At 38.4% G+C, this 20,826-nt stretch overlaps 2 protein-coding genes across 2 annotated transcripts; both read left to right on the top strand.

Annotated features, from left to right (window-relative positions):
* The first annotated feature begins 1,851 nt into the window (after positions 1-1,851).
* ccnc (cyclin C) lies at positions 1,852-8,664 on the top strand. Its single transcript, XM_052119012.1, has 12 exons — positions 1,852-1,904; positions 2,399-2,505; positions 3,124-3,208; positions 3,393-3,462; positions 3,561-3,612; positions 3,894-3,949; positions 4,610-4,645; positions 4,739-4,830; positions 4,983-5,050; positions 6,581-6,660; positions 6,821-6,939; positions 7,149-8,664. The coding sequence occupies exons 1-12, from the start codon at positions 1,873-1,875 to the stop codon at positions 7,201-7,203; spliced, it is 852 nt and encodes a 283-aa protein (XP_051974972.1). The 5' UTR covers positions 1,852-1,872; the 3' UTR covers positions 7,204-8,664.
* Positions 8,665-10,087: 1,423 nt separating this feature from the next.
* Positions 10,088-18,934, top strand: faxca (failed axon connections homolog, metaxin like GST domain containing a). The gene is made up of 6 exons (XM_052118808.1): positions 10,088-10,547; positions 12,852-12,987; positions 13,093-13,289; positions 13,542-13,759; positions 14,420-14,536; positions 15,153-18,934. The coding sequence occupies exons 1-6, from the start codon at positions 10,300-10,302 to the stop codon at positions 15,440-15,442; spliced, it is 1,206 nt and encodes a 401-aa protein (XP_051974768.1). The 5' UTR covers positions 10,088-10,299; the 3' UTR covers positions 15,443-18,934.
* Positions 18,935-20,826: the final 1,892 nt, after the last annotated feature.

The raw sequence follows: 20,826 nt of genomic DNA on the forward strand, positions 1-20,826 counted from the left end.
CAGACAAACAGGTAGCTAGTTAGACAGACAGACAGACAGATATATAGATAGACAGACAGACAGACATTAGATAAATAGATAGATAGATAGATAGACAGACAGACAGATAGATAGCTAGATAGATAGACAGACAAACAGGTAGCTAGTTAGACAGACAGACAGACAGACAGACAGACAGACAGATAGATAGATAGATAGATAGACAGACAGACAAACAGGTAGCTAGTTAGATAGATAGACAGTCAGACAGACAGATAGATAGATAGATAGATAGATAGATAGATAGATAGATAGATAGATAGATAGATAGACAAACAGGTAGCTAGTTAGACAGACAGACAGACAGATAGATAGGTAGATAGACAGACAGACAGACAGATAGACAGACAGACAGACAGACAGACAGATAGATAGATAGATAGATAGATAGACAGACAAACAGGTAGCTAGTTAGACAGACAGACAGACAGACAGATAGATAGACAGACAAACAGGTAGCTAGTTAGACAGACAGACAGACAGACAGATAGATAGATAGATAGATAGATAGATAGATAGATAGATAGATAGACAAACAGGTAGCTAGTTAGATAGATAGACAGACATATAGATAGATAGACAAACAGGTAGCTAGTTAGACAGACGGACAGACAGACAGATAGATAGATAGACAGACAGACAGACAGACAGACAGACAGACAGACATATAGATAGATAGATAGATAGATAGATAGATAGACAGACAGACAAACAGGTAGATAGATAGATAGATAGATAGATAGATAGATAGATAGATAGATAGATAGATAGATAGACAGACAGACAGACAAACAGGTAGCTAGTTAGACAGACAGGTAGACAGACAGATAGATAGATAGACAGACAGAAAGACAAACAGGTAGCTAGTTAGACAGACAGACAGACAGACATATAGATAGATAGATAGACAAACAGGTAGCTAGTTAGACAGACAGACAGACAGACAGATAGATAGACAAACAGGTAGCTAGTTAGACAGACAGACAGACAGATAGATAGATAGATAGATAGATAGATAGATAGATAGATAGATAGATAGATAGATAGATAGACAGACAAACAGGTAGCTAGTTAGATAGACAGACAGATAGATAGACATAGATAGATAGATAGATAGATAGATAGATAGATAGACAGACAAACAGGTAGCTAGTTAGATAGACAGACAGATAGATAGACAAATAGATAGATAGATAGATAGATAGATAGATAGATAGATAGATAGATAGATAGATAGATAGACAGACAGACAGACAGACAAACAGGTAGCTAGTTAGATAGACAGACCGATAGATAGATAGATAGATAGATAGATAGATAGATAGATAGATAGATAGATAGATAGATAGATAGATAGATAGATAGATAGATAGATAGATAGACAGACAGATTAGACAGACAGATTAGACAGATAGAGATAGAAAACAGACAGAAAGATAGACGGACAGACAGACAGACAGACATGCAGGCAGACAGACTGACATTATAATTATAGTTGTTGCTATATATGAGAACTTAAATAGTAGGAATTCAGGTTTTAACTCGTTGTTTAAATAATGAAAACATATATTTTTTAAATGATATCGGCAGTCAACATTTACATGCAAAACAAGAGTCGCTCAATAATCTGTTACTTAAAGCGTTTCTGGCTGTCCGGAACCGATGCAGAAGGGCTCTAGTTTCCTCCCGGACGGTTGTCAGACTCACTTTGAGATTACACGGAGTGTTTATTGTGTAGCGCTCCTCTTCTGATCCGATCAGCGCACCTCTTTATTTAAACACAATTTAACATCAAATTGTTGAGGGTTATTTTTCTACCTCAAACACATCAGAATGGCAGGGAACTTCTGGCAGAGTTCACACTAGTAAGTTAAGACCTGTTTAATGACATAAATGGGGGGTTTATAAATCTACTTCTAAAAGATTTGACCCCTACTGTGTTGTTGCGAAGCTGTAAGAGAAAATGCATTAAAATCTTGGATTTGGCTGATTGAAGTGAAATACTCAGCAAAATATCCTTTAATGTTGTGATAAAATGTACAGTTTGTCATTTTCTTATATATGGTCCAAATAGTGAATCTCTGGATTTGATAGGAGTTTTAGCTGATATGTTAGGGTCTCTAAACTGGAGAAGCAAAGGAAGTTATGAATAAGTGCACAAATATATCTGTTATTAAAAGCAGTAGCTCATTTTCAATTGTATTTATAATGGCTGTAAGTGTATTATTGTGCTATTGTGTTGGTTTATTATGTTATTATGTGTGTTGGAAGATGTGTGAAGTCTTTGAAATATTTGTTCTACTATGTTGCTTTTGTGTGCTATTCTTCAAGTGTCTAAAGTGTGTTTGTCATCTGTCAGTCTGCAGTGGGTTCTGGACAAACAGGATCTGATAAAGGAGAGACAGAAAGATCTCAAGTTCCTCACTGAGGAGGAGTACTGGAAGCTACAGATATTTTTTGCCAATGGTTGGTAGAGAAATCGTTTATATATTCTTGTTAAACTCAAGCAAGTAAATGTTTGGCATCTGTTCTGAACGGGCCTCCATCTTAGATAAATGTGACTGCATTTACAAACCCAACAGAGAGTTTCAGAACAGGATCAATCATACATAACAAGACTAGTACATGCAATATGAAAATGAATATATATATATATATATATATATACACACACACACACGTGCATATATATATATATATATATATATATATATATATATACACACACACACACACACACACACACACACACACACACACACACACACGTGCATATATATATATATATTACATACACACACGTGCATATATATACATGTGTGTGTGTGTGTGTGTGTGTGTATATGAAAATTCCATGTATCTTGAATATGATAATGATTCACCAAAGGGTGCTTTAGTTAGAATTAGTGCATTGAATTTTACAGGTGGGGTACCCATGGGGGAGTCCATCAAGACAATTAAACCAAAGTCAGTTATAGCATTATTTTGCAAAGGCAATGCTAATTCAGAGTCTAAAGTAATACATGGTTTAATCAAAAGTTGAATTGCATGTGGCCTTCAGTTTAATTAGTCATCTTCTGACAGTGATTCAAGCCTTGGGGGAACACTTAAAACTCCGGCAGCAGGTCATTGCCACGGCAACGGTCTACTTCAAACGCTTCTATGCCAGGTGAGCAGGCCATTGGCATGGTAAGCACCTCTCTGATTTAATGGCTGACAAACGCAACTTAATTTCCACTGTAAAGACTGATACTCCAGTTCTAGATTGATAGTCCTCTTCCATTTGTTTCTAGATTTTAAGGCACTTTTTTCATGGCTATCATTCATTATTTGAACTGTTATTTGTTTTTCAGGTACTCTTTGAAGAGCATAGACCCAGTGCTGATGGCCCCCACATGTGTGTTTCTGGCATCTAAAGTAGAGGTAAACAGATTGCATCTAACCTCATCATCATCATCATCATCAGTTGAGAGATGGATAACATTTGAATTTTAATTAAAAAAAGAAATGGTCTTTTACAGGAATTTGGTGTTGTTTCAAACACACGTCTTATTTCAGCGGCAACATCTGTATGTAAGTAACTGTAGCAAATTCCTCAAACAGCATCATATTACTACAGATGCCAATTAATAATGTGCGTAAAGGTTTTGTTTAACAGATTTTATTTAGATTTACCTTTTCTTTTGATGATGATAGTTGCTCATAAAAAAATCTAAAGTAAATATAGTGTTAATTAGCATTCAATTAAATGCATTCTTTCAGCATAAGAAATGTTTGGGAATCCCACACAAGGAAAAGCATATACAGGACTAAATTATTTTGTAATAATTGGTGATCCTTTCTTTTTGGAACAGTGAAAACAAGGTTCTCTTATGCCTTTCCAAAGGAGTTCCCCTTCAGAATGAACCATGTGAGTCAAAACTTTGCACTTACCACACCAGAAGGGTAATGAGACACACATTTGGCATGTTAAAGAGTGCATGCAGATGGCCTTGATATTGCAGTCAAAAGATTGCCTCATTAAGAATGACAGCTTTGATTTTGGAAATTTGACACATCTATTAGATATCTACATAATTACCTCCTATAACAGTTTGAACGTGTAATGGAAACACTGGCTAAAACATGTCAGTGAGAGAGAGAGAGAGAGAGAGAGAGAGAGAGAGAGAGTGTGTGGTGATGCTGTAGTCTACAGTCACGTCTTAAGTTTCTGACACCCAATCAGGAGTGACATTCCACACACTCCTGACACCCTCATAGGAAAGTATCATCACTGTGGTAAATGACTTTGGTCCTGGCAACCCTGCCCTGCAGCTCATATGGCATTCTGGTGGTAAGTGAGGTATGATCACCAGCAGTATTATTTGTTTTGTGCGTGGTAGGTCAGGGGTTGTAAGGGAAACATCCCAGCTGTCCAGAGCGCTGGATGAACATTTATGGATCATCATATGGGAAAAGATGATAATTAGCATACACGACTCATGGGTTAGTACATTAGTGTGACAAGTACAGCGAATTCAGTGAGCTCATGTGGTCATGTCCTGACTCTTACATCTCTCTTTCCCTCTAGATATTGGAGTGTGAATTCTACTTGCTGGAGCTCATGGTTTGTATTGATTTTTTAAATGCAGTCAGATCATTATGTATGCGTGTTTGCGGTATGGATAAATGGATGTTTTGTCTGTGTGTTTGTTTTTAGGACTGCTGTCTGATTGTGTATCACCCGTACAGACCTTTACTGCAGTATGTGCAGGACATGGGTCAGGAGGACATGCTCCTTCCATTGGCATGGTGAGGAGTGTGCTTGTCATTGCGTCAAGAGCTCTTCAGTATTGATTGTGTCTGCCTGCACTACATACATCTCCTGTTTCTATAACTGAGCATAATGAATTGAATGGCTGTCATTATAGAATTGTTCTGTTTGTGTGTATGTGTGTGTGCAGGAGGATAGTCAATGACACCTATAGGACAGATTTATGTCTGCTTTATCCTCCATTTATGATTGCACTTGGTAAGATGTCACAGCCTCTTCTACATCCAAAACGATCACATCTGACTTCTGGACCCTTGTTGACCTGGACCATGTTTGGAATGGAATATTAGCGTACTGTTTAATGCATACTGCACAATACTTCATAATATTTTGTGAACTGCCTTCATCAAAAAATTAGCATTTTTAACTCTACTTCAACACTGCAGATCTGCCGGCGGGTCCAAAAGGGAGTGCTATGTCGTGAAAAAAGTTTATGCTTTAAATGTTCTAGTTTCCGTATATAAGTCAGGCATATATGGTATCATTTTGAAAGCTCAGAATCTGAACTTTTCAGAGATCACTTCTGCATTTATGTTACATAAAAGAACAAGATTAAGCCTGAAAACATTCGTGACGGGAATTTGCGCCACCTAGCGGTCATGTGGTGGAAATATGAATATAAAAGTCTTTCAAATAGCACTTAAATCGGCAAATCATAAATCAAATGAAAGCTCTCCTTCTCAGGAATGTGACAGTGTAGTTTATTTTGTTTCCACAGTTACCACAGTTTAAAAAAATATCAAAAGACTCACAAAGTGAAATAAATATGCTTTTACCTTAGGCAAAATTAGCCATGTTTTACTTGTCTGTGAGCTTGCTTGTGTGAAAAATACAATGTTACATCTTAGATCTCCAGAACAAAATATGCGGTCCAGCAGGAAATGCATGCTTAGCAAATCATCAGAAATATGTTACAGACTATTGATGATAAAAAAAACAATCGCAAAGGGGAGGATCACAGCTTTCTAATGACACCTAGATTGAGCTTCTAGTCCACTCAGAGGCCGATATATTCGATGAAACAATTGGGGGTGTTGTATTAAATTAAAATAAGACTGAATGTCTATGGACAAGCACATCTGTCAGGGCTAAAATGCGTTAGAGCGCCACCTACATTTCAGATCGTAATTTTGTGATGGAAGGTGATAAAATATTTTAGTACTTGATGCCATGTAGTGGAATAAAGTAAGTCTTTTTGGAAGGAGATTGAGTGATCAGAAACATAATTACATGCTTACAAATTTAGGGGGGGGAAATTATTCATCATAAGATTTATGAATAATTGGGGTGTTTCTGAAAAAAATTAGACCAATTTTGGGCAATTGGTCCACAGTATGTGTGAATGGTGAGCTTTTAAATTAGAGTGTGAAAAATAGCAGGCTGCAGCCCAGAAATGCCCCAGAGATAAAGAGGTTAATTAATTTGGTTTAATGATATCTTAACATTTGGTAGTTAAGTCAAGAAAAAAAAAAAAGGTAAATATAGTGGTTTGATATTACTTTTAGTTCATTTATAAAACTGGAAATAGGGCCAGTTGTGTGGATTGCATTTGTGAGATCTTGCATTATGCTTTATACATCCTATAGACTGCATACATATTGCAAAAGTAACATCCTATTCCGAACATATTGCTAGACTAATTAAATAATTGTACAACAAACTTTGTCACATTATGCATATCTGTATCCTGGTGGGCGGAGTTACAGTGACTGTCTCCTCCCCCCTCAGCTTGTCTGCATGTGGCATGTGTGGTGCAGCAGAAAGATGCCAGGCAGTGGTTTGCTGAGCTGTCCGTTGACATGGAGAAGGTAAAAGCACTCAACTGTAAAATTGTTTTTGTTAACTGATCAAGAGATGTTATATGTTGATCTTTTTGGAGCGTGACAGTCTGGTTCCGGAAGTAAAATCCTATTCATCTCCTATTCTGTCTCTTAAGTGCATGTTAACAATGGAGCTTATTTGAAACAGATCCTGGAGATCATCAGGGTCATACTGAAACTTTATGACCAGTGGAAGAACTTTGATGACAGAAAGGAAATGGCTGTCGTGCTCAACAAGGTGCCCAAACCCAAGCCCCCTCCTAACAGGTACGACAGACTGCAGTAAATCAATTGCTTTACACCTCAGTATTTTTTATGTGTATGGCAATAGCATAGGGTTCTTATTTTATTTAATTATGTATCTGTAAGATCTTAGTAACTCTTGTCTAGGGTTAACAATTTCAAGTGTAAAATGCCTTTTATCATTTTATCACTTTATCATGAGCCTCTCTCATTTTCTTCTTTTCTTATTGCAGTGACAATGACCAGAGCTCAAATGGGAGTCAAAACAGCTCGTACAGTCAGTCGTAGAGCGCCCCCTGGTGAAGGACCTGAGGCAGAGTGATTCAGTGAGGCCAAACACAGCACATCCTAGCACATTTGAGCGCTGCTTATCTCAAGCACATACTTTAGTGGAAAACAGATTCTTGGCACACACATACACATCCTCTCTTTGCTCTGCTTTGGGTTCTTTCACCAATTAGATGCCACCATGTTCTCCCCACCAATCAGAGCAGCCTGTGTAATTCTGGGGCGGGAGGGAAGCAGACAGCGGGCATTGGGCAATCAACTATGGGAAATCTGCTTTGGTTTAGAATTTGTTGCCAAGCTAAAGGATGTAGTGTTGAACTCTTGTATGTTATGGGGACACACACACACACACACACACACACACACACACACACAAACCCGCCACATTGTGAGGGGTGTTTTTTTTCCAGATCTTTTAAAAGTTATGGTCCTGACTTCCTTGAAATGTCCCATGAAGCTTTCTTTCAGTGGACGCTCTTTGGGAACAAATACAAACTTGATTGTTTTCTGTGTCTGAGAGCGATGAAGACAGAGTGTTTGTGTGTGTGTGTGTATGTTTGATTGTATGTGTACGTGTGCCTCTCGTTGACCATATCACAGTTTGCATTCCTCAGGGAAACAGTCCGGTCCTTTCTACAAAGTGGCTGACTGTAAATTGATTGGCCACAGGGCTATGTGACGGCGATCTTCTTGAACCCTTGTACTGTGTAATCAAATCCAGATTGGATACTTAACTTTTCTTTTACATGAGTGTGGATGGAAGTAAGCACTGTGAGTTAGAATGCACAGGTGATCATCTGCATTTGTAAATATGCTTCCTTCATATATCCCTTGGTTTTATTAATTTACTGTATGTTTATGTGCTTTTGTATACTTGCCATTCCCGTAATGCAGTTTATCTAGCTTTTTACTTCATTTTTGCTTGGAATTTATGAATTGATGTTTTTAGCTTCGGTACTGTGTGTTTCAGCACTGAAGGATTCATTTGTTTGTTTATTGGAGGACAAGCCAATGTTTTGAGGGTTTTGGGAGATCATCAGTTGAAGGGCCAATGATAACAAATCTAGTTTATGTTTAGCTGTGCCCTGAATTGCATTTGTTTTTCACTGTGGTCCTACTTTTAGCAGTGCTTTAGGAGTGTTGCCACGTCTTTATTGAGTGTACTTGCCACCCCCTCTACGTGATGTCATGTATGTATCATTCACCTGTAAATATATTTGATGATATGAGAAATATCTGGAGGTGGGAGGTCCTGAAGTGTTGTCTGGGGTTTATTGGTATGTAAAAGAGTTCAGAAGCCTTATTAAATAAAGCTGCTGTTGGAAAAAAGTGGCTTTATGTTGAGTTTTTTTACTGAGCAGAGAAAGAGAATGTAACATTACAGTTTAATTTTGTAATCTTGTAATCAGATTACAGTTACTAACAATTAAGTTCATTACTTTTAAGTACATTACGTGTTACATATTTCTAAAATAGAATTATGTAAAATGTATTTAAAACATGAATTATGTTCATATGAATTTGTTGCATGAAAAAAAAGCTTTTCTGTGAAGTGTTTTTGAAAGCAACTAAAAAATAAAGTAATTTGATTACTGATTACTCCATGGTCAAAGTAATGTCATTACAATTTTAGAGATGTAATTAGTCATTTTTTATAGATTACTCTTTTGAGTAACTTACCCAACACTGATGGGAACGCAAGAAATAATATTTGCTGTGTTTCCCATTAATACTGTTTACTTCTGCATTCCAAACCCAGAAATGTGAAAAGAGTTAGCTAGCTGCAAACCGTGTTGGGTGTAATCCAATCACAAAGTAATTAGTTGCTGTAATCTAATTTCTAGCCAAAACGTAGTGTAATGCATTACATTTTAAATTCTGGTAACTAGATTAGTTACTGACTTTTTTCCTTTTTCTCCCCAATTTGGAATGCCCAATTCCCAATGCGCTCTTAAGTCCTCGTGGTTGCGTAGTGTCTCGCCTCAATCAGGGTGGCGGAGGACGAATCTCAGTTGCCTCCGCGTCTGAGACCGCCAATCCGCACATCTTATCATGTGGCTTGTTGAGCGTGTTACCGTGGAGGCTTCGTGCTATTCTCTGCAGCGTCCACGCACAATTCTCCACACGCCCCACCAAAAGTGAGAACCACATTGTAGCGACCACGAGGAGGTTACCCCATGTGACTCTACCCTCCCTAGCAACCGGGACAATTTGGTTGCTTAGGAGACCTGGCTGGAGTCACTCAGCATGCCCTGGATTCAAACTCGTGTCTCCAGGGGTGGTAGTCAGCATCAATACTCGCTGAGCTACACAGGCCCCCAGTCACTGACTTTCAATTAATTTAATTACTTTTAAGTACATAGGGTTATAGGGTTATGCTTATTTCTAATATATTATTTATGTATACATACATAAATTATGGTCCCATAACAAATCATTGTGAAGGAGGCATGTGAAGTGCTGAGTGTATGACTTGTAGTGAACAATAAAGAAATATAAAAATTATTTAGAATTTTTTTGAGAGGAAAAGTGTTGGAAAAAGTGAAGTAATTAGTAATGTGATCACTTTTCAACTAAATAATTAGTTAAGTAATCTGATTATAATTTTAAATAAATAATTAGTAATTTGTAGTGGATTACTATGTAACGTACCCAAAACTGGTTGCAAAGCTTCTGTATCAATTTTTGACAGATGAACGTAATGAAATATTTATAAAAATAATATGATTACGAACTATTATGAAATTTGGTTACCAAACATGACTGCACTGAATCGCAGCAGTAAATCTGACCAATGTGAGTGGAGAATCTGAGTGCTCGCTCCGCCCCCTCGCAGCATCAGCGGCCCAGCCCATGATGACGTCACGCACTCAGCTGTGCGGTAAACAGCGGCGGTGAGCGGCTGCGGACTGATGCCGATCCCACCGTGTGTACGGACGGACAGCATCAGTCGGCGACATGCCCGTTGCTGCTCATCTTTCGCTCCTCTATAAACCCTCTACCGACACCATTTTCAACCCCCGGACCCTGCAGCACTGATGAAGCCTCCCTTGACCGACCCACACGGGGCCAAGCGGCGGATAGAGGAGAGGCAGGATGTACTGGCGCCCCGGGTTCGCTTGGAGCCGCTCTTGCTTGCTTGATCTGGGCCGGTGCAAGAGCTTGTGCTGTTCCGAGGAGCATCTCTCTTTGTATGGGTACATCATCGCCTGCCCTCTGCAAGAGTACGGAGGGGTAATGTCTGCTTTAGCATCCGACGCCTGGTGGAGGAAAACGCTCTACATTACCGGGGGCGCGCTGCTCGCCGCCGCAGCCTATCTACTACACGAGCTGCTCGTCATCAGGTACCTATGTAATACATACACATCCATAAAGATGATGTCTGTCTGTCTATCTATCTATCTATCTACCTGAGTATAATAAATTATAATACATTATATCAAGTACATGCAAGGTATATATAGGCCTTCTGCATGTGTATTTATACGCATTTAAAATGTAGATTATAAAGCAACTGCAAAGAGAAGATCAGCTCTTATATATTCACGCGTCCAAATTTGTTGGGATTTTTTGTGATAGTGACATATTATCTAATCGGACCCCTTTGGGATGTGTGATGGGGCTTGAAAAGGGTTTACGAGTGACTAACCTCATGTAACACTCGGTTGATGGAGGTTTCTATCTATCATGGGCTACATAAATGTCTTGGAAGAGTGCAAACAGATGTGATGCAGTCCATTTGTTGTCCACTAATGACGATGTGGATGGAGGTATAATTGAATACCTTCAAACTGATTCATTTTTGAGCATGATACTAGGATAGGATTACTTCCTTGTGCAAAGCATGAATGTTGACATGTGTGCTATTTCAAGGACACAGTTGCAAGAGCTGTATGTTTTGGCCTAGAGGAAATGTCTGCTTGTGTTGTTGTGATGTGGCAGAGTGACCTTTATCGACCCCTCACAACAGTGTGTAAATACTGAGCCGTCAATATAGTGATCAGACTGAATTCAGGCAAATGGATTGGGTTTAATCCTGTGCTTTTGGTTTATATCTGACCTTTTGAGAAATGGCAACACTGGTTAGTCCTGTTAGTCCTCAGCAAAACTTCCCTGGTTACATGATGCCTAATTGGCGTTGAGCTTGTTCATAGTTCATTAAAAAGTCTTTCAAAATAGATGCAGGCATGCATTACACAAAAATAAAAACTGAAGAGAAAAAGATAACAGGGAATAATACACTTAGATGCTTCATTGAATTTCAGCACCAGCAAAGTGGACAGCGCCAAATTTACAGATTCTTCTATTCCAGCTTGATATGCAGACAACTTTTAACCTCCCGACACCGGAGCGTGACTGCTGTGTACATTGTCCCTTTTTGATTAGTAACTAGTAGCACCTAATAAACATGCAAAAATGAGAGTAAATGGTTTTCCTGAAAAACATATGTGGAGAGTAAACTATAGAAAGTCAGATTTAAAAAAAAAATCTAATTGTTATCGGGACCTGAGTCGCTCTGAGTATTGACACTGATTACCACCTCTGGAGTCGTGAGTTCAAATCCAGTTCGTACTGTGTGACTCCAGCCAGGTTTCCTAAGCAACCAAATTAGCCTGGTTGCTAGGGAGGGTAGAGTCACATGGGGTAACCTCCTTATGTTCGCTATAATGTGGTTCCCGCTCTCAGTGGGGCATGTGGTGAGTTGTGCGTGGATGCTGCAGAGAATAGCGTGAAGCCTCCACACGCGCTATGTCTCCGCGGTAATGCGCTCAACAAGCCACGTGATAAGATGCATGGATTGGCAGTCTCATATGCGGAAGCAACTACGCCACCACAAGGACTTAGAGTGCATTGGGAATTGGGCATTCCAAATTGGGGAGAAAAGGGGAGAAAAAACAATCATTGTTATTATGTTTTCAGGAGTGCTGGTTATTCAAGTTTTTGAGACGTTACAGACATTACATCAGAAATTAGCATAATTCATTCTTATTCAAAGTAATGGCCAGCATCATCCAATCACTGCCAACCACAGTAAATATAGGATTTCAAAGGAAAATAATTCATAAAAATAAAAAATGTAATTAGTGTACATTGTTAGAAGTGATACTTTTTGTGATAAATCACAAAAATATTTTAAATGGCATATAGAATGAAAATAGACACTCAAACTTAATTAGGTTTCTTACCTGATGTAGTTTTGTTGGCTTTTCTCCCAAAGACAAACTCCGCTGTGATCAGTGCCATGTTGTTTTGCCACATGAGCCATTACTGAGAGCAAAGAGTCTTCTGAACTGAGATCAGTCAGTTGAAAGTAATTTCAATTATGCATTGAATATAATGAGGCCAAAATACAATGTCCGCACACGTGTACGCGGGGTCGCACAAGGTTAAGACATGCGAAGGTTGATTGATTCCCCTGAAAAGTTTAAACAGTGTGACATGTAGCACTTTCAAAACATTGCTCTGTTTGATAAACTTGATCTTAAATGTTTTTGATATTTTCTGTTGCATTTTTAAACAAACAATTATAATTTTAGGATTTGGTTAGCTGTTTTGCTAACCTATTTTCCTAGTTTTACTTCATTTGTGAACTATTTCCTTCGGTTATCTCTGTTAACTTCCTGTGCTGTATAATTTCTGCCCATTAGAAAGGAACAGGAGTTGGACTCTGAAGACACCATCATTCTGCATCAGTTTGCACGGCCCAAAAATGGAGTCCCTAGCCTGTCCCCCTTCTGCTTGAAGATAGAAACCTACCTGCGGATGGCAGACCTGCCCTACCATGTACTGTATCTAATTATGATCAGTCTGGAAGAGAGACATGGAAACAATCTTGTGTCTTCATATCAAACTAGTGATACTTTGGTCATCTCTCGTTTTTCTCCTCAGAACTATTTTGATGGGAAGTTGTCTCCTCAAGGGAAGATGCCTTGGATTGCATATAATCAGGAGCAGGTGTGTGGGACAGAGTTTATCATCGACTTCCTGGAAGAGAAGCTCGGTGTGAACCTCAACTCCAACCTGAGTCCTCAGGAGAAAGCCATCTCACGTGCCATCACGAAAATGGTTGAGGAACATTTTTACTGGTGAGACAGAGCAAAAAATGCATCTTACCATTGTACCTTTCATAGGTGGAAGCCAGTTTGAACATGACTGTTTAAAGAAATAGTTAACCAACAAATTAAAATTATGTCATCATTTACTCACCCTCATGTCGCCACAAACCTGTAAGACTTTCTCTTTTCTGTCCATGGAACACAAAAGACACATTTAAGAAAATGTGTTAATGAGGAGAATGCTGTGTGTTAGAATGTGTTTTAAGCGCATATGTGTTTCAGGATGATAGCGTACTGTCAGTGGGTTGACAACGTGGAGGAGACGCAGAAGATGTTAGCCACAAACGGGCCACTAAGTGATGTGCTGAGGTGGATCCTGAGTCAGGTGACCGGCAGCATCGTAAAAAGAGAGATGTATGGGCACGGGATCGGACGCTTCTCTAAAGAGGAAGTTTACAACCTGATGAAGAAGGACATGCGCACCCTTTCCACACTCCTCGGTATGTTTTGAGTCACAGTCTGTGAGTGTTGTTGAATGTATTTTTGTGCCATTTTTCAGCTTTGTGCCATTATTCATCAAATCACTGATTCTTAGCTGGTTGGTCGCCACCCAAAAAAAGGCTATGGAAAAATATCAATGGTAAATGCATTAATAAAATGTAACTAACCGTATCATTTATATTGATAGGATACCAAACTAAAAGGCTTATCAACTGATAAAAGCAAGGAGAAAATGCCTATATATCTGTGTGTCCAGTCAAAACTCTACGGTATTAGGAATATTCCAACATAGACTGATATTGTGAGGTGCCCTCATCCTTGAAAGCCATGAACAAACTTATGCAAGATGAAATATGTGTTTTTGATTACAGTTTTGGTACCACTTGATATCCCATGTAAAATCATAGTCCTGATGCAAAACCAGTTATGAGCCAGTGGTTGATTCTAGACTGATCATTCAGAGCTTTCAAAACAGGTTACAAAATAATGCTGCAGTGGATCGGTGCCGCCCTCTAGTGTACAATGATCCATATTGCAATACAGAGTTGTGATAAAAAAAGAACATAGACAGAAACTGACATAACAGAACGTATTTTACATGATGGGCAAGATTTATATATGGATCGTATCTTGTTTCTTTTGCATTATTTCTCCTACAGGCAATAAAAAGTACCTAATGGGCTCCACGATTTCCACAGTAGATGCCGCTGTTTTTGGTCATCTCGCTCAGGCCATGTGGACTCTCCCTGGAACACGTCCAGAACAGCTAATCAAAGGTAAGATTTTACCATTTTTACCATTCCTCTGTAAATGTGTACTTGGGTTAAAAATAACATAAATGCATAAGGTAAAGTGTATATTATTTTGCTCCTGTAACTATTTTTTTAATATGCATTTTAATCACACTTTTCCATCACTAGTTTATTTTAAATGGTCCTGTTGTGAGAAATGAATTTTTAAAAGTACAAATATCCTTTAAAGTCTTAATGTTAAGCATACGAGCTGCATGCAAAATAATTGTTAAAGAATTATCAAAATTCTTTAAAAAAGTTTTAGATGGACTTTAGATGGAGAAATTATTTTGGCTTGCTCTCTGGGGGTCTAAATACAAATATTGATGATATTTTTTAAGGCAAAATCTAGAATCATGTTTTTATCAAACCACACAATTGTGACTGTGGGACATTACAGCTTCATTTTCTGATATATCATAATTTTCTGTGATGCAGTTTTGAAACGATGTGTGTTGTGAAAAGTGAAATACAAACTTGACTTGAGTATAGCAACTTTCCATAAGTATTTTATGTCAACTACCCAATCATTTAATGAAACTCCATGTAAATACAGTCCAAAATTCTATTAAATGACCTTGACCTTTTTCCGACACTGTAGGTGAATTCATCAACCTGGCCATGTACTGTGAGCGAATCCGCCGGAGATTCTGGCCAGAGTGGTTTGTGGATGTTGACGATCTTTACTACGATGGACTGAGCGAGGAGCCGGATTCTCCTTCCCAGCTTCCAGATTTGGGTCTGTACTCAAACAGTGACATCTTTCAGGAACAAGAACACACTCTGTCACACAACGACACACAGACTCCAGACAGCGACATCACCGGCCGCTCCCTGTTTGATTCTGATATGGACACCGAATGCTCGGAAATGGAGCAGCTGAAGTGCTAACCGTACTCCCCTTTATGATGCATCTGCACGGGCCACGCCCCTTTGTTCTCCCTCTAGCCCCTTAGAAGTGGAAGGGGTGGTCAATTGTAGATGTTACCGTGGTGAACAGGGCAGCGTTTTCCACAGATTCTGAGCGAGAGATGGCAATAAAGCAGACTGCGAAGTTATTATGAAAAATGTTTGGTTACTTTAAGAGATGATTTTGTTAAACAATCACAAGAAAACTTAAAGAGGGAACCAGGCCAGAAAGAATCTCGATTAAAAGGAAGCACAGAAACTATAAAATAAAGAGGGATATAAGAAAGAGAGAATATAAAGGAGGGAATGACGCTTCGGCTGAATTACTCCTTCCAAAGTGTGACATCATCACTGTGCTCAAAATCAGCTGAATGACATCACCACGCACCATGTGTCCTCTTTCCATTCTCCATGTGTATTTGTAACTAAACAATGAGTGTTTACATGCACAATCTTACACCGATTATGCTTAATAACCCGACATTGTGTAAGGTCATGTAATGTTAAACGGTTTAAGCATGAAATTATTGGTATAGGTAGATTTTTGGCCATTAGGTACCCCAAGTAGGTATTGCATCAGTCCAGAGACTTCTAAATGGGTTTGCAATCTGCAAAAGAGGGTGGGGATACTCCAGAAGGGGGCAGGGTTACTTCAAAAGGGGGTTGTGCCAACTCCAAAAGGGGGAGTCACTTCCACTCACAGTTAAAGATGATGTTGTAAAGTTGTCCAGCTGGTAAGGTAAAGGTAGCTGTGCAGTGTGCAAACCGCACTCCCCAGGCCTCAAGATAAGTGCTAGCCTTTAGCCTCCTTGTTAGCGCACCCACCACCCATGCCAGAAACCCTGGTTCGAATCCCACTCGGAGTGGGTCCAGCACTACCGGTTACAGTGGTGCCGTGACCCGGATGGGAGTGATGCTTAAGGGGGTAAGTGTAACAGTAGCTAGCTGGTAAGGTAAATGTGCAGTGTGTAAATCTCACTCCCCTGGCCTCAAGAGGCACGCTAGGGGCTGTAGCCTTTAGCCTCCTCGTTATCGCACCCGGCTCTCATGCCAGAGACTCCGGTTCAAATCCCACTCGAAGCGGGTTGAGCAGGACTGGTTAAGTGTCATGAGATATAAGTGTCATGAGATATCTCACCGATCTCTGCGAAAGCTCTAGACTTTGTAAACAGCAAACAGCAAACAAAAATGTGTCCATGGGCCACGGTCTCTGACGCTTTCAACATGTCAATCATTTTGCACGTTCTTATGTTTTCTTTGCAGCGAATTATTAAGGCGTAATGCCATATTCTGATATATGCTTTGTCAGTTGAGGACGCCATTTCTCAACTGTTGTGTTTGACAACTGTGGGAACCTGGTTTGTGTCGGTGTCAACGGTATCGGTGTTTTGGAAAGAGGGGGTGTGGCTTTATCAACGGCTCAGTCTCGTGGAAGTTAGAACTAACAGCATCTTAAAGTTAGGTAAAGGGTTGGGTTAGGGACTTCCTGTATCTTTAATGGTGGTTTGGAGCTCTAGCTCCTTACTGGAGCACTACCTGCAACTATATCCTTCTCCATTACCCCGATCTCGCATTGCATGTATTTTAAACACCTTTACTGGTGTTCATATCCAGTGTACGCAAGTTTTGTACACATGACTGTATACGTTTTGACGTCAATAACAGAGATTAACCTGATGATTTCAAATTTCACGTAAACACGTTTTTTTCTTTAAACATGGTCTTTTTATTTTGTTTTGAGGTCCTAATCTAACGAACATACACAATTTGAAAAATCGCAATTGTGCAATTTAGAATTTTAATCTGATTTTAATGCATTACATTACAGAAATCTTTGTGTTTGTGCTCTTGTTATATATGCAAATATTGTATACTAAAAAAACATCACTTGTGTTTGTCAAACAGCAAACACTTGAAATAGATTTCTGTGAGTGTTTTGTGCAAGAGCGCCCCCTTCTAAATAGCTTTATTCAACCAAATAGATTATGACAGAGAACACTAGACTTGAATAGATCAGAATACCTTTAGTGAAATGAAACCTGCTTACAACACTGCAGCAATAAAAGAAAGGAGGGGCATAACACAATACAGTGGGAGAGAGATTGCTGGTGTGTGTGTGTGTTTGTCTGTGTCCATCCAACTGCTGCATGAGTGAGTCACTGAGTCATCGTCACACATGAATACACTGGTAGGAATGGTCTTGCAGGAAGTGATCTGATCACCCATGGGTTCATACACAACAAATGAGATTGAATCAGTATCTTGCTGTACCATGCACACATCCTTCACGTCTTGAACAAGCCATTTTTAATGTTTTGAACACAATCATGCATTAAGATAACACAATGGTGACTATAGGAATATTTAGTAAGAAATGTATTTTTATTTTCATGACCTCCAAACACTATTGTGCTTATCTGGTGTTAGTTCTATAACAAGAAAATTCTGGAAAAATTGTTAGGAAGCACTTGTATACACATTCTGAAGTAACATGTCAGATTTATTGACTGATCTTGTGTAGGCCATTTCTAAACTGAGGTGCTTGGCTTGCTCTGGATTGAATTTCTGCATGCCATTAATTGATCAGCTGTGCCAAACAAGTGTCACCGTAGAAACGTAGACTTTAGAAAGTCATAAAAATGGGTAGCCAATCTGAGTAAAACGTCTTCTTCAGACAGTACGCACTTTCACACTTTATACGTTGTCAATTGTTTTTTTTTTTTTTTTATGGTTTTAGACTGATGCTAAAATTTATTTTTATATGTACTTGTACTATGTTTTTATTTATTTATTTACAATGTGTTGTTTTTGATTAGCCTATATATCTCCTGAAAGTATCACAAAGGATTTACTTTTTATGAGTTTTATATTTTTTTATTAATATTTATACTTGTGTTTTAATTCATACTTATAGTTAGAAAGAGTATTTGCTTAGATAACTGTATGTTTGAAAACAAATATGTTGTTTGTTGATGAATTTATAATGCAAATCGGAGCAGAATTCTCCTGAGTCACATCTGTGGAAAAGATTGAACCTGAAACATTAGAAGAAAATTAACAGTCTTCAAAAACACAAACGTTATAAACAAATACGTTTTTAATGGTTCCTTCTTGAATTTCCCACTTTAGCTTTTAGCCAGACAAGTCTGTCCGCTTTAACATTAACATATGACAATCCTGCTTATTCCTCACATGCCAAATGCAATGGAGCTATGGCAACCAGATGATGGAATTATGTTAAAGTGAAATAATGATGGAGAGAAAAAGGTTCAAGTTATAATGTCAGTCTCTCGTGTTTTCTCACAGATGTGTGTGTGTGTGTGTGTGCTGATTGTAGAGCCATAATGCAGAATCAATGTTGTGTGTTTCATGACCCTGGTGGATTTATGGATTTATTATGGGCTGTACTGGGGAGGGAAGGGTTGTGTACAAGATCACTGTAATATAGGGAACCGAAATCGTCTGGCAATTGTATTCAAGGTACTCAAAATATTTAATGAAATATAGATGTAATAATTTAACTACATTTGGTTGTGTGTGTGTGATTTCTGATTACAGTCAGCAATATGCCTTGTTCAAAAAGGCTTCTTTAAAGGAATATTCCGGGTTCAATTCAAGTTAAGCTCAACCGGCAGCATTTGTAGCATAATGTTGATTGTCACAAAAATTACTTTTGACTCATCCCTCCTTTTCATTAAAGAAAAAGCTAAATTCTGGGTTACAGTGTGAGGGACAATGGAAGTGAATGGGGCCAATCCGTAAACGTTAAAATACTCACTGTTTCAAACGTATAGCCACATGACACAACCAATATGCTTGCTAACATGATTTTTGTGTTATAAAATCACTTACTAAGCCTTTCTGTGTGAAGTTATAGCCAATTTTACAACTTTGTTGCCATCACGATGTAATGTCAACAAACCCTCAAACACTAAAAATGACCATTTAAACAACTTTACAGCTCAAATATAACATACATTTTAACATAAGAATTAATGCATGTGCTTTTAGGCAATTATAAGCTTCACATTTCTGCTTTTAAACCTTACAGGAACTTTCTCTCAAATATAACGCTTCTTCAAACAAGTCACAGCCAATGCACAGGTGGCAAGACTTTAGACCTGGTATGTTTAAGTGCTCCACTTGAATATCAAAAAGCCAATTTTTGAATTCTACATTTTTTAAAATGGTCTGTACACTTTTGTTAATAACGGCCATCAGGATAAAAACCAATGCAAACCAACAAAGGAAGCCTCTGCACTCTCAGACTCTTGTCAAGATCAATGACAAACACTTTAACCCTACTATCATCTTAGGGTCAGTTTTGACCCGGGACAGGTAAAGAATCTGTTATAAATACAGCATGGTTTTTGCTATTGGAACCAAACGTTGTGACTGTCAAAACCATAAAAATAAGGAAAATAAACAAAAAGAAAATGTATTTCTCTATAAAATTGTTTAAGATAAATAACAATTTAAAACAAATTGTTCCCACCAATATCTTAATGGGTCAATTTTGACCGTATGTGAAAAACAATTGTGACCTTTCATCTTCTGAACTTTTGGATGCTTTATGAATGTAAATTCACCTGCTCCTTTGGGTATTGCATCTTTAACACAAACTGCAGACTTTTCTCTTAAATAGAGTTTGTACACACATGCACATGTCCACAAACATACACACACAGAAAGAGAGGGAGAGAGAGAGAGAGAGAGAGAGAGAGAGAGTGAGAGAGAGAGAGAGGGAGAGTGAGAGAGAGAGAGAGAGAGAGAGAGAGAGAGAGAGAGAGAGAGAGAGAGAGAGAGAGAGAGAGAGAGAGAGAGGGAGTTGTTTTTTTAAGTTTTTTTTTATAGATTTTAACAGGTAATAAGTTAGTAAATAAGTTTACTAACAATATTTTTAAACAATAAGGGACAACAGGGCTAAAACGCTTTTACAAAATTGTTGGAACATAGTTATGATATAATAAAATGCCAAAATTGACTGAAATAAATGTCTTTTTTTATCATTATTGTTATTATTTAACTATTTTAAAAATATGTTACTCCATTAATATTAAGTATATATATTTCCCCTTTTCATTATACACTTTGGGGCCACAATACAACAGATTTGAGTAAAAGGGGGTCTTTAGTGCTGTTGAATTTATGTAGTCCTATTTTAATGGTTTTAAATACGGGTCAAAAATGACCCGAAGGACAAAAGGAGAATGCAGTTACTTAAAGACAATAGGAGGGCTAAACAGGCCAAAAGGCTAGACACTTTTGGTCAAGTGTCTGCTCTTCTCAAACACAGAGTGGCTTCATGGCCGATAGATGACGCTCATAGCACATCCTCGCACTAGAAACCCGCACACAAACAAGCA

The sequence above is a fragment of the Xyrauchen texanus genome, chromosome 45, assembly GCF_025860055.1.
Source record: "Xyrauchen texanus isolate HMW12.3.18 chromosome 45, RBS_HiC_50CHRs, whole genome shotgun sequence".
Taxonomy (NCBI): Eukaryota; Metazoa; Chordata; class Actinopteri; order Cypriniformes; family Catostomidae; genus Xyrauchen; species Xyrauchen texanus.

Bases quoted from the DNA above. Each gene is read 5' to 3' on its own strand.
- ccnc (XM_052119012.1), top strand. From the start codon at position 1,873: ATGGCAGGGAACTTCTGGCAGAGTTCACACTA. The intron at 3,950-4,609 runs GTGAGTCAAAAC...CTTTCCCTCTAG, and splicing joins TCCCCTTCAGAATGAACCAT to ATATTGGAGTGTGAATTCTA. The intron at 5,051-6,580 runs GTAAGATGTCAC...CTCCCCCCTCAG, and splicing joins TCCATTTATGATTGCACTTG to CTTGTCTGCATGTGGCATGT.
- faxca (XM_052118808.1), top strand. From the start codon at position 10,300: ATGTACTGGCGCCCCGGGTTCGCTTGGAGCCGCTCTTGCTTGCTTGAT. The intron at 10,548-12,851 runs GTACCTATGTAA...TCTGCCCATTAG, and splicing joins CACGAGCTGCTCGTCATCAG to AAAGGAACAGGAGTTGGACT. The intron at 14,537-15,152 runs GTAAGATTTTAC...CCGACACTGTAG, and splicing joins TCCAGAACAGCTAATCAAAG to GTGAATTCATCAACCTGGCC.